At 44.5% G+C, this 14,221-nt stretch overlaps 1 protein-coding gene and 1 long non-coding RNA gene across 2 annotated transcripts; both read right to left on the bottom strand.

The window, feature by feature from the left end:
• Nucleotides 1-3,074: 3,074 nt before the first annotated feature.
• Nucleotides 3,075-7,612, bottom strand: LOC120645274. Its single transcript, XR_005664203.1, has 3 exons — nt 7,090-7,612; nt 5,650-6,985; nt 3,075-3,443 (listed from the first exon to the last, which is right to left on the bottom strand). It is a non-coding gene; the product is annotated as an uncharacterized LOC120645274 (long non-coding RNA).
• A 117-nt stretch (nt 7,613-7,729) lies between these two features.
• LOC120645986 (putative receptor-like protein kinase At3g47110) lies at nt 7,730-13,927 on the bottom strand. Its single transcript, XM_039922686.1, has 4 exons — nt 13,907-13,927; nt 11,002-11,713; nt 8,256-9,385; nt 7,730-8,101 (listed from the first exon to the last, which is right to left on the bottom strand). The coding sequence occupies exons 1-4, from the start codon at nt 13,925-13,927 to the stop codon at nt 7,730-7,732; spliced, it is 2,235 nt and encodes a 744-aa protein (XP_039778620.1).
• Between the last annotated feature and the right edge of the window lie 294 nt (nt 13,928-14,221).

The raw sequence follows: 14,221 nt of genomic DNA, 5'->3' as shown, positions 1-14,221 counted from the left end.
GTGAAGAAGCTAGCATGCATGCGTTTATGTAGGCGCCCGATACATTTGAGAAATAGCCGGGAGGCTCACAAGTCACAAGTCGCGCGAACCTTCCTTACCGTCTCACCTACACAACACATGTGCTGTAGTTAGATATGCTTTTCTTTTGAAGTAACCTATAGAGGACCATTTAGTACCGAACCAAGACACTGACTGATATTAAATGTCACCCTTTAGTACCAGGTGATGTTATTGACCGATACTAAATATCCGTGCCATTTTAGTACCGGTCCAAAATACGAACCGGTACTAAAAGGTGACATTTAGTACCGGTCAGTGTCTTGGCCTGTTACTAAAATTGCTTTTGGGGCTTTCAAATTTGGACCTGGTACTAACATGGCTCCGTGCCCACTTTAGTAACGGACCAAAAGTTAACTGGTACTAACGTGCGTGACAAAAGCTCATTTTTCTAGTAGTGTACTGTGAACAAACTGGCAGCAGCTCTGCACCAGAAAAGAATAGAAGGCACAATAATAAATCAGCACATAACCAGAGTGTCAGTAATTTATTTCGATAAGGGATAAACCGGCCTCTATATCCACCTAGTGGATATATACATTCAAAGATTACAAAAGTTCGTAGACTCTAAACCTTAAATGAGGGTTTCAAAATACAAGAAAGAAAACTCTAAAATAAAGAAAGAAAACTAAAAGACTTAAGTTTCTGTTTTCTTCTTCGCTCCCGTTTCATCCTTGTATATTCTTTACGCAACACAAAACCATCACATCTCTCATCTTCCTAGAAACTTGATGTTTAAATTATCTGATGCCGCTAAAGTAACACAGAGCCAAACCGAAAGTAACAAGCAAGCACATCAACCATTGGAAACCAAACAACGTCGTGGCGTTCTTATCACACCAGCACCGTAATTACCTCTCGCCGGAGGAGGAGCGGCGCTCCGCCGCGGGTGTTGAATACACCCAGGGTGCTATATATATATATATATAGTTTCTTCTTTATAAAGATCTTAGGACTCCTGCAGCACTAATTGAGTGACTACTACATACTTGGACTGCAGCAGTTGTCACATGCACATGGTGTAACTGTAAGGTGTCTCGATGAATTATATTCCATCCACCGTGCTGGGGTGCTTGGTCATGGCTCTCTGATCTGTGTAGCGAGAGGGCAGGGGCATGGTGTTTTTTGAAAACACAATACAGATGTAGACACTCATCATATACACGCACGCAATCCTACTCCTATAAGTACTTCCAAGAGACTGAGTCCGCAGATCCTCGAGATTGATGAAGCCATCAAATGCACTTCGCTTTCGACGGAATCGTCGCCTGCCACTTATATAGAATTGCGCTGGTTAAATCATAGAATAAATCTAGAAAAATACGAGTACCCTTGCCGAGTCCAGGACTCGAACCTAGGTGGGCAGATTCCAACACACGGAACCTTACCAGCTGAGCTACGCTCAATTCGTAGTCCAAATTACAGTTGCTTAAGCTTAATTAAAAGTTATATAATTTGTTCAAATACAAAATTACATACAAAACATATACGCGCAAAAAAATCATAACAAATTAAGTTGTGCAAACATGTTCAAATACAAAAGATCTGTATAAAAAGATTGTTGGAAAATGAAACTCATATGATAAAATTTGTGAAAAAAAAGGAAATAGAAAATGGATAAATTTTAGATGAAATATTAGAAAAAATATTCGGACATAAAGTTTTGAAACAAAATTTTGGAGAAAATTTAGAAAATATAAGAGTCGAGCGCAAAAATTAAAAAAAATAGGGCCACATGTAAGCTCCACATCAGCAAAAACATTTCTGCTTCAAAACTTAAAAATGGTGATTTGGAATTCACGTGACAAGATTAGCAAGTTTGAGGATCTGAATATGCATTTTGAAAGTTTAGGGACCTAGATGGTACTACAAGCTAATTAAGTTCGAAGATTTGCGGTTCATTTTGTTCATTTCGAAAGTTCACGTCCATGAACATATATGTATAGATAGACTTTGGTGGTCACCTTGCCTCTCCCGTACGGCACTGTGACCTGACCGATGCATGCATTTATGGCTCCCATGTCACAAGTCAATGTCTTGTTGCAGAGTCCGAACAAAAACTACCCGTTTCGTACGTGCCCGTGGAAAAAGAACAGGGATATCGATTATAGCTCATCGGACATTTCACAGAAGACAAAATACTGTATTTTAAAGTGACGGAGGGTTGGTGGGTGTGTGCAAATCGACGGGCAATGAACTGCTTAATAAGATGGAAACTTTGAAATGTGCAGACACTAGCTCACACGCAGCATCTCCATAGCAGTGAGCCAGTGACGACTGAATGAGGCTCAAACCCAGTGGCACAAAGACATGCAAGATCGAAGGCCATGGAAGCCAACAGTGCAGCGAAATAGGCAGAAAACACGTACTCGATCGGTGCAGCTGCCGGCAACACAGCGCAGATACAAAGCGTATTTCAGATTCTCTCTGTAACAACACTCGAGTATTTCAGACTATCTTGATTTGCATATAGCGGCCACTGGATCGTCTATAGCAACGTTCTCAAGCTTGAGAATCTGGAGTCTTGCGACAACGTTTTCAGCTGTGTCGGATGACCATGAATTAGTCAGTCGTCAGTCACATAGAAACGTGCGAAGATCAATCAAGCTACAGAGGACTGATTGGTTGGCTTGCTGCTAGCTTGCAGACAGCCAGGTAACATGCATGCTACAATGCCGTACTGATCAACTGAATGTGAGAGCTCCTCCCCAGCCAACTCAAAAGATGGGGCATTTGATTACCATTTTACTACCAGTAGATGTAGATATTATAGCTGATGCAATTATAGCACCATTAGAATCACTATCTAGCTGGCATCAGCATGTACGTGGACATTTTGTTTTGTCCAAGTCAACCACCAAGTCAAGGTGAAGGACGACCAGTGTGCCAATTAGTCTTGTGCTGGGACCAAATACAGACTGATTGGATGACATGACTGCAGGCTCATTTGTGATGATAACGATGACTCCATGTGCAATACAGTTCACCAATCACAATGTGGCGTGAGATGCCGATACTAAGCAAATTAATAGGCTAACTGTCAGGCTGTTCATTTGCACCACAATGGCCCTAACCAAAACGAGAAACAGAAGAGAGAAAAAATAAAGCTTCTTGAGATGTCCAAGAAAAACTAGCAGTTTCAAGTTCTGGTTAATTCTGCACTTCTTCACAGTACACAATCCAATATCACACCAAGAGAGAGACGTATAATGTAATATCATAGGTAAAATCTGAAGGAATTTGAGACAAACCAATCTTCCTAGGTTACCAGCGATTGATGAGCCCGTGTGGCTTGTCTCTTGAGGTTGAGGTCAGTGGAGAGACAGGTAACTGAGACGAGCAAGCTGATCCATGGAGGGGCACCGGGCACCCCCTGCAAACTCCTGCTGCATGAGATTCAAGCCAGTGGCAGAAAGTTAAGAAGCTGTAAAAGACACCTTATCAGGACATTCACACCTTTTTTTCTACATGCTTATACAAATCAATAAAGTTGCTGCAGCCATAGATGATGCATTTGAACATTTTAAATATAAAATTGTTTTCAGTCAACCGGGCGAGCATATGTAGACTTCATTTGCTGGATGTTGAATGAGCCTGTGGCCTGCTTGGTGTGAAGTTTGGAGACCAGAGTCGAGAGACAGCAGCTGATATATCTGCTCTCCTGTCGTAAATTGATCAAAACTTCGGGTGTTGGAAGGAATTAGCAACTAGCCATTCTTAGTATTAGATAAAGGTCTTTTTTTTCCAAGCAAATTCATGGTAGATAATATAAATATAGACACCATCAGAATTTGCAACCAAGCAGGAAGCATAACATGAATGGATCAGTTTGCCTGAGAATTTCATTCATCTCAAGCTGCTAGACTCTGCTAGCCTCTTGTTTGGGGACAAAGGCCAAGCATTTGTCCCTTGAACAAGTCTGCATTCCTCATAATTCCTCACTACAGGCAAAGCATCGAACACTTGGTGTGCTATGCGCAACCACACAGACACACAGTCAATTTCAAACCGAGACAATGTGAAAGTGATCGGGTGCTCTAGCCTAAGAGGGGGAGGGGGTGAATTAGGCACTAATAAAAACTTAGACCTATGGCTCCAACTAGTTTGCACAAAACTTAAACTAAAACATGCTATCTAGATGTGCAACTAGGTTGTTCTAGTGTGAAACCCCTATCCCAAAAGAGTTTAGCAACCTATAGCCTTTCCTATCAAGAAACTATTCTATGAAAGTAAAGGCACACAAATTGCTAGTATGAAATGCGGAAGCTTAAAGAGAGGGATAGGAGATAGCAAACTCTTGACGCGGGTGTTTATCCCGTGGTTCGGTTAGCCACAAAGGCACACCTACATCCACGTTGTTGTAGCACTCACTAAGAGTATTGCTACTCGGTCACCAAGTCTCTTCCGTGAACACAATCACGGTCACCTTAGCCCCGGGTTCCACTAAGGAGCTTCTCCACAAAGGATGGGGGTCTCCACGTCCCCCGCACAAAGTGTCTTCGCCGCTCCACACCAAGTCGGAGGGTCGATGACGTTGCCGGCGAGCTTCACGCTCCAAGGTGCCGGCGCACCAAGCTCTTGTTTTGGTTCACTAGAGAACCACAGCACAAAGGTTTAAGGCCTTGCAATCTCACTCACTAAGAGCTAATCCTTTACACAACACTCTCAAAGTGTGCTAAGGGCTAAGGATATGATCTTGATGTTTTTGTATGGCTTGGAGATGTTCTTGGGTGTGTGTGGGATGTCCAGCAACTCCAGCAATCTTCAAATGGCCGGGGTGAGGCGTATATATAGGCCACCAAGTCTTGTAGCCGTTGCTCCAACGGTTAGCTGAAAATCTGCGTACCACCGGAAGAACCGATGCCTCTTGGCGGGGTAGCGTCGGTTCATCCGGTCACTCATAACACGAAGTAGCCGTTGGACTCCTGTCGGCTGACGCAGAGACCACCGGTTGAACCGATGCTTTGCACCGATGCCTCACCGGTTCAACCGGTGCTGAAGGAATCTTCTCCTGGACGCTGACGTCATTACACCGGTGGTATGCACCAATGCCCCGTCGGTTGAACCGGTGCTGAAGAAACTTCTCCTGGGCACTTGACATCGTCTCTGGTACAAAGAACGGCCAATGCACCGATGCCCTTTATTGGACCGTCGGTTCAACCGGTGCCTGTAGGCTGACTTGGCTTCGATTTCCTCCTGCACCTAAACATCGTAGCGTCGGTTCTTCCGACAAGCGTCGGATGCACCGGTGCCCCTGGCGTCGGTTCTTCCGGTGCTCCTGATCCGAAGAGCTTTCAGGGCGCTGCCCTGAGACCCGCGAGGGGCGGCTCCCCCTCGACCCCCGTCCGCTAACCGGGTAGCGGAACCCCCGTAGGGGCTGCCCTTCGGGCCTTACTACGCCTATTTTATCTTTCTCTTTGTCATCACTTGAACCTAAAAACCTGATAATGATCATCTTAACAATCATATTAGTCCAAGTGTTATGTTGTCATTCGATCACCAAAATCACTCGAAATGACATAAATGGTGCCATGTTCGTTACACAATGGCATTGGCATGCATAATGGATCTATCGGAGGAAGAGATGAATACCTGGAATGCTTGGCCGGAGATACGAGGCGATGAGCAGCGCCGGCGAACGAGCAGACCCGCTCTCACTCTGTAACAGTCTGAGAAGAAGAGGAACAGAAATTGGTTGCCGCCCTGGTCCACGCCACCGCCATCTGGGTACGGGCGTCGCCTCCGTGAGCCATAAGCGCCACGGAGCCTCATCGCTTCTGGCCACCGGCGAGCCAAACACCTGGGCCACTGCCGGCGCTGCCGCGGCAGCTTCTCTGCGGGAGAGAGAGAGAGAGGGCCCGTTTGCCGGGGTACGCTGCTGCGAGAAAGTGAACTCGACGGAGGGTAACGCCGGAGGCATAGATGCAAGGGTACCTCCTGATTGGAATCGAAGCTCCGTTGCCGGATCAAGCCTTGGGATAAGAAACAGGCTCCATTCATCTTAACTACCCTAGCAATCCAACAATATCGCAGCCCCCCGAGGCGGGCAAATAAAAGAGCAGCCGCGCGATGAATGCACCAGGGCTCCGATCATGGCGCCACCGCGAGCGTGCATTCCGTCTATCCGCTGTTACTTGAGAAGAACAAACCCACCTCAAATATTGCGGAAAGAAACTCGATCATGTAGCAGGCAGAACAGAGACAAGGTCAGTTCGCAATGCTTGACGAACCAACTGCCTGATGCTCATCTCCCCAACGAACCTAGATACTTAGATAGGATGTGTGGGTCACTTTCCAGTGAAGACTTCTAGGAGCATTGATTCCTTAACCGAACACATCGCTCTTGCACGATGCCTTTCTGAGAGATCTGTACTCTGCTCAAGGATTCCACAAACAAAATTGAATCAGGATTCATTCGACAACCTAATGGATGATATATCCATGTCTAAGTAGAGCAAAGAACGGTCTGCAACCGGCACTGCAATAACTCCATCCTCCAAGGCTCCAAACACCGTAACGAGATCTTCTGAAAACACAGTCTGTACACAGTCTGCAACCGGCACTGCACTCTGCATGTTTGCTGATATCGATTTGGCGTAGTCCTTCTTGATCTTCTTCAATCTTACCACCACTTCTCTCATTGACATCCTTCGGTTAGGTGAGTCACTTGAGCATTGCAAACCCAGCTCAAATATCGATGAAAGTGTGCCATTCAGCTCACGGATAGAAAGTGCTTCATCTTGCAGCAGCCGGTTGTCCAGAACAGAGGCAAGCCCAGTCGCATATGCATCATACACCCACTGCCTAATGCTCAGCTCTCCGGTGAACATAGGATCTGTGGGTCGCTTTGCAGTGAAGACTTCTAGGAGCATGATTCCATAGCTGAAAACGTCACTCTTGCGTGATGCTCTTCCAAGAGATCCATACTCTGTTCGACAAATTCAGAAAATAAAATTTAAGCAAAACATTTGAAGGGTTTGACTAATATTTAACTAAAACTAGTAAGTATGCATGGCAAAACAAGTGCCATACTGGCATGTCTCCGCAGTGTTTGCATTAGCAAGAGTAGAGAATTGCTTTACGAGAATGGCATGAGGCTCGTTGTGGACAAAGCGTCGAGCACCTCGAGCGCTACCAGCTGCCAGCACCAGTCAGCCCAGATGCTAGCCGGCGAGAGAGATGATAATGATATGGCAAGTGGAAATGCGTGAGGCTGGCCAGGGGATGGTGGCCGGAGCCGAGAGAGCAGAGCACCACTCGGCGGGCAAGCTGTAGGCGCTTGACGTTGGCCGCAGCCAGCGGCGGCAGCGCCTGGGAGAATCAGGAAGCAGCGAAGGCTTGACGAGCAGAGCTCTCACGCCAAGCCAGCGAGCGGCGGCGCGGGAGGTAATGCTGAGGCGAAGGCGCCAGGCGCGTGGAATCCACGGAGGGACAAAGCTGAACGCACGGCGGCGGGAGTAGCGGACGTCGCCGGTAGAAGCTAGAGCACGCCACGGTTGCTCATTCTTGAACAGAAACGCTATCTCTGGATTGCGATCTATGCTTCTCAAAAAGAAAACATATTTCACAGATGACAGTGCATGTTCGGAACGAGTAACGAAGCAAAAAATTAGAACGTTGTTGCTGCAGTTCTCTAAGTGAAGGAACGAATAGAGCTGTTGACAATTGGCCATCACAGGACGGCACTCTGCGCGGTTGCTGATGTTGATTCGGTACAGTCCTTTCTGACCTTCTTGAGTGCCACCGTGACATCTTTCATTAACATCCTTCGGTCAGGTGAGTCACTTGAGCAGAGCAAGCCGACCTCAAATATTGGTGAAAGAAAGTTGTTGACGTGGCAGGCAGAGGAAGAGGCACCTAGTAGTAGCTGATCGTCCACGACAGAGTCGAGCTCAGTTGGAAATGCCTGACGAACCCACTTCCTAATGCTTAAATCTCCAACGAACATAGGATCCGTGGGTCTTTTCCCAGTTAACACTTCAAGGAGCATGATTCCGTAGCTGAAAACATCGCTCTTGCGTGATGCCTTTCCATAAGTTCCATACTCTGCTCATGAGAAACCAAATATAGAATTCAAGCAAGACCCACCAGCATTGGTATCCAAAAATATATACCAATCAAAATTCAGAGTCACTTGCCATCAGAAAAAAAAAATCAGAGTCACAGCGTGGAGTATGGTCGTACCTGGTGCCATGTACCCAAGTGTTCCAGGCATGCTTGCAGTGCGCCACCATGTCGGCATCAAATAGCACGTTGCTAGGCTTCAAGTCACGATGCAGCACCACCTCATGATGCTCATGGTGCAGATACCCCATTGCCATCGACACATCTAGCAAGATGTCCAGCCGCTTGAGGAATACCAAGTGCTCTCTTCCTTCAGAGTGTATGAGCATCTCTAAGCTTCCATTGGGCATGTACGGAAACACCAGTGCTCTGAACTCCAGGTTGGAGCAGACGTTCAGTATCTTTATCAAGTTCCTATGCCGAGCCATGCGAAGTGTGCAGCACTCAGCATCAAAGGTTCTAGTGGCCAGTTCCTGCTGCACGTCTAGAACTTTTATTGCCACCACCAAACCGGTGCTAAGTTGACCCTTATAGACCTTTCCAAAGCTCCCAGTTCCCAACAGATTGTTGTTGCTAAAATTATCAGTAGCAAGGACGAGCTCATGGTACGACAGGGGCCCATTCCACATAACATTGCCAGGATCAATGACATTATCTTCAACTTTTCTCTTGCTCTTAAGTTTCTTTCTAATGCTTTGGAAAATGAATAGAATAACACAACCAAATGCTATGGTGACAGCAGGTAGCATAAACCTTAGGAAGTGTGTAGTATTTGAGTGAGGTCGTTTCTCATGACAAGGAAAAAATCCCAGACGGGGTAAACTGCATAGCCCAACATTCCCAATCAAAGATTGCAATGAGATGTTTGAGAAAACACCACCCTCTGGTATCTTTCCTTCTAGATTATTGAAGGAGAGATTCAAAGTTTTCAAAGGGGTGAAATTTGCAAGGAACATGGGAATGGTACCGGAGAGATTATTGGAGGAGAGGTCCAACCACTGGAGGCTACTCAGCTCACTAAACGACACTGGGATAGAGTCCTCAAATGAGTTGTGTGATAGATTTAGGGAAGTGAGCATGCTTAGTTTCCCAAATGATTCCGGGATGCTTCCAAACAAAAAGTTAAAAGAGAGGTCAAATATATAAACTTGTTTTAACGCACTAACATCACTCGATAGTGGACCGGAAAAGAAATTATTAGAAAGGTCTACATATATAACTTTATCAAGCTGGAACAAACTTGCCGGTATATGAGGAATGTTGAGTACCTTCTCCTGGCTATGATGAGTGAATTATCAACCGTGCGGTGTGATCGTGCGCTTGGTCGTTGGTTGCAGGTACACGGGCGTCGAGTGTCGACGGAGAGCTGCCGTGGAGGTGCTGTGGCCGATGGACCGTGCGGTAGACGGCGGTGAAGGGCAGCCGGGACCGGAGCTCGTGCCGGGCGGCAGCTGTGGCGTCCACTCCTGGATCGAGGGCGCAAGCGGCGACGGAAGGCGGGTTTCTTGGTTTGCGCTACAAAACCAAGGAGGCGGACGGCGGTTGAAGACGCCATGTCGTGGAGGCATGGGCGTCGGTCTCGGGACTGATGGAGGCGACGGGCGTCAACGACGTCTAGGGCCTCGCTGCGGGCAAGGAAGTGACGGGCGTCGGGCGGTGTCTAGAGCCGTCAGGAGGCTAAGGCGGGAACGGCGTCCAGGGCCACGGCGTGGAGGCGGGAATCTTCCCGCGCGTGGAGTTTTGGCGGTTTTCACAAAACCGGCCACCTCACCGGGTTTCGCGGACCTTCCAAAACCGTGGACTGGATCTTCATCTATGTGGCAGCATCGCGGAGAAGAATTCGTTTCGAAGAAAGAGCCTCGGCCGTCGGATGAGTCCATGTATCTTTTTCGGTTTTGCCCCTACGGGCCTTCTAGGTTATTTTCAGCTCTAGGGGTAGTTTAGTCTTTTGGGTTGAGAGTTGTTAGGGTTAAATACCCTCTCACCCCTTCTCCCTTTCTCTGGCTCTGTTTTTTCTTTCCCCTGGCGCAAGAACAGATGAGTTGCCTCCCCTCCCTGGCGCCCTCCTCCTCCTTCTCCTCTCTTTTCTTCCTCCTTCTCCTCTCTAGGGATTAGAGGTATGGATTCTTGAGGATTTTGTACTGAGATTGATCGTGAAAGGAGGCCCTTCCCTCCTTGTGCCCTCCGGGGTTTTGAATTCATCTCGTTCTTGTTCATCTTGTGCCTCGTTTGATTGAATTTCGATTTTCTTTTGTCGATTCATGAGCAAGAGTTGATGGCTTGATTCTTGATGATTTCATGACTCTTTGGAGTGATTAAAAATCATCTAGCCTAGTGCTATACCCTTTGGAATCACGAGTCCTCCCGAATCGAAGTTGTTGCGTTCTTGAGAAAACCCCAATCTTGCTCGGAATTTCTTCGATTCCTCCCAAACCATGGAGTGATTCGTCGATTCCTTCTGTGGACGTGTTCACAAGTCCTTTGGGATCATGCCTACAAAATTTTGTGAGATTTGGACTTGATTTGGCCACTCGATCATCGAGTTTTCAAAAGAACGCGGGCTAGAAAAATCGTTTCTGGGCACGGGCAAAGTTTTTCCCTATCACCGAATGAACCGACGTTTTGAAAATACCCACGTCGGATCAACCGGTGAGTAGGATTCTCAACTGTTAGGGTTTTGCTATTTGGCCCTTTGCACCGACGTATAGGGCTGTTTTGTGTTAGTGTAGCTCCTCCATAGCTACTCTACACTTCACCTAGGACTTGAGGGTTGGGTGCGAACTTGGGGATCTTAGGCCGAGCTTCCGATTGAGAGAATTTTTCAATCGGCTCCCATTCACCCCCCCTGGTCGCCCTCTTGGTCCCTCAGTATAGTTGAATTGAATTGATTCATGGGCAAGAAGACATATTCTAGCATGCTAAGATTGCCAATGCTATCAGGTATGGAGCCAGCTAATTTGTTACCATCGAGATAAAGCATCGGTAAGTTCCTAAGCTTACCAATTTGTGTTGGGATAGGGCCTGATATGTCATTGTAAGAGACATGAAGCTGAGCAAGATTTTGCAACCCTGTTATAGATTCTGGGATTGCTCCTGTGAGTTTGTAGTTTGAAAGATATATCATGTCTAGACTGCTTAAGTTAAACAATGATGATGGAAGCCCACCAGTTAGCTTGTTGTAACTTACGGTAAACTGAAGTAATTGTGCAGACAGATTCCCCACATGGTCAGGGAGTCGTCCGGTGAAAGAGTTAGAATCTAGGTGAAGGACCTGGAGTTGCACACAGTTGGAAAGGGGAGTCAAGAATTCAAGATTCCCATTCAAATTATTAAATGTCAGTCTAAGCGAGTTCAGGGCTGCGTTGTTCCCAAGTGTTCCTGGTACTGAGCCAGACAATGAATTATTAGTCAATTCTAGGAAAGACAGTTTTGATAAATTTCCGAGAGAAGGTGGAATTGGACCTGTTAGCAAATTGTCTCCGAGATGCAAATATGAGAGTTCTCGCATCAGGCCTAGTTCTTTTGCCTTGGATAATGAAGCTAGTAGTCTACTACAGTACAGTCCAAGCTGAAACTTTGACGAGTACTTCCTCTACATATAAATGTTATTAAAAATAAATAGAAACTAGTTTTCATGATATGTCTAGTATCAGCATTATGGTTTAATAATCTGCGAAAACAAAGAAAAACATTTGGTTTTCGACAAACCTAATAAACAAACTAGATTCGCATGAAAAAGCTAGGAGAATAATGGCATGCAGTGGCCACTACTTTGCCTTGGATGCCACATGCTCTTGTGCGCCAGCTTGCTAGCTAGTTATATCTATTATCTTAATACAATAGTGTTAAAAGAAGCCACCACATTCGCCGAGAGGGTTTAGAAATTCCCACGTTAATCTAAAAAAGAGAAGAATATACACCGTTGGATTTTATGAAGATCTAACGGTCTATATCTATTATATTAATAAGGGAGTGTTAAAAAGAAGTCACCACGTTCGCCGAGAGGGTCTAGAAATTCCTACGTTAATCTAAAAAAGAGAAGAATTTGAACCGTCGGATTTAATGAAGATCCGACGGTCTAAAGTAATCAGAAGAGTCCATACCAATTCAATTAAAATGCAAACGTGTAAATTAATGTAGAGACCATATCCAATTAAAAACTATTACGTGGTTGAGTCTAGAGTTCGTATTGCATTAGAATATGGCTTAGCTGCCGCATGCTTAAAATGTTCCATATTCTATAAAGTGTACGCGTGCATATGCACTTGGACATGAATCAGTCAATAAATGAAAATATAGGATTTGGAAAGAAAAATAATCTAGCCAAGTAAATAAATAGATGGCCACAACTAGCAGGTTCCACGTAGCAACAAAACCAACGAGACCTATGAGCTTTCTTCACGCCCACAACTTGATACAATCATGCAATGCTGAACATGGACAACACACAATCATCCAACTGATAATGTGAGCCTCATGTGTTCATACTGTCACTATTGACCTCGATTTCATATATGTACGTGAGCTCGAGCTATAGTGAGACATTGATTTCTGTGGTGGTTAATTAATAAATAGCTCAACTTCGACCCAGTGACCTAGAACCTACATTTTGTGGGGAGAGAGAAAATTGAAAAAAAAAACATACAAAGAGAAGAAGGTGGGAGAATCTTGCTTGCACAAAGGTCAAGACGCAATATGAGAGTGGTATATGGGTAGGGCCGTAATGGATCTAAAAAGAAAAAAGTCTAAATTACTCCTCTGAACGAGCCAAAGTTTGGATAACTCCCTAAACTATTATTTGGTTCATTTTAGCCCCCAAACTATGCATTTTGGTTCAAATTACCCTCTAATATAATTTATCTTTTTCATTTCTCTCTGCATAGGTGGAGTCTTAAGCTAAAATTTTACAAGATAGTAGTACACATCATAACACATCTTAGAAAAATACATCATATTTTTTTTTATTATTTTGATAGGTGAGTATATTAATAATAAATTAATCAGTAGAGTTCAAAACTATATGAAAAATAATGATGATAAATTTGTAACAACATTTTTTAATATGCATTGTGATGTCCACTACTACTCTACAAAATTTGAAATTAAAATTCAACTTGTGTATGGAGAAACAAAAAGGATAAATTGTATTATAGGGTAAAATGAACTAAATAGCAAAGTTTAGGGGGTAAACTGAACCAAGTTATAGTTTAGGGGGTTATCTAGACCTTGGCTATAATTCAGGGGAGTAATTTAGATTTTTTTTTCCATCTAAAAATTAAGCCAATACATTTTAAGGATCGGGTTAAGAGTTGTGTTGGATTGTGAGGGGGTATTAGGACCATAATTACTGAATGAACTAATCGTATTACTGAATTACACTTAGTAAAACTGTCAGCAATTGTATGCAATAGTTATTATTGAACTTTTTCCTGTAATTTACGTGTAGCTACCCCTAAGGTGTAGAATAACATATATAGATATAGACTAAATTAAATAGAAAATTTCATGATAGAAAAGGACAAATGATCAAATCGGCACCCAAACTATAACAATAGATGTACCACAAATGATGAATTTAACCAAATAATAATATATCATCTTTTGTCCATTCGGAATTATGGTGGGAGAAAAAAAAGAATCACTCCACAAAAAACCACACAAAAGTGTGGTATATTATCGCGCTGCCATGCATCATCGTGTCTTAAATGTTTGTTTCCATGCCATCTCTCACCTCGCCAGCCACCTAAACTAAGACATCAAATTTGAGCAGCATTGTTGTTCGCACCATCAACACGGAGAAGAGCATTTCTCTAACCGTCTACAAAGGAGAATGGCTCCAAAGCAGGTGGCCCAAAAGGCAATACTTTAGATCTAAAAGTCACCACATACCACATCCATCCGATATCAGGAGTTAGAAATCAACATCGACATGAAGAAGAGCGCTTCTTTAACCGCCTACAAAGGAGAATGACTCTGGAGCAAGTAGTACAAAAAAATGCTTTATATTTAAAAGGCCACCACGTACCACATTCATTTGATGTCGTCCGGGAGTTAGAAATCTGCATGTTAATTAATGAGGAAAATGAAAGATCAACAATTT

The sequence above is a fragment of the Panicum virgatum genome, chromosome 8K, assembly GCF_016808335.1.
Source record: "Panicum virgatum strain AP13 chromosome 8K, P.virgatum_v5, whole genome shotgun sequence".
NCBI classification, from domain to species: Eukaryota; Viridiplantae; Streptophyta; class Magnoliopsida; order Poales; family Poaceae; genus Panicum; species Panicum virgatum.
The sequence above is the reverse complement of the archived record's forward strand: the minus strand, read 5'-3'. Positions and strand labels throughout refer to the sequence as shown.

Bases quoted from the DNA above. Each gene is read 5' to 3' on its own strand.
- LOC120645986 (XM_039922686.1), bottom strand. From the start codon at position 13,927: ATGCTCTTCTCCGTGTTGATG. The intron at 9,386-11,001 runs ATTCAACTATAC...AGGAGAAGGTAC, and splicing joins CTTGCCCATGAATCAATTCA to TCAACATTCCTCATATACCG. The intron at 8,102-8,255 runs GTACATGGCACC...TCATGAGCAGAG, and splicing joins AGCATGCCTGGAACACTTGG to TATGGAACTTATGGAAAGGC.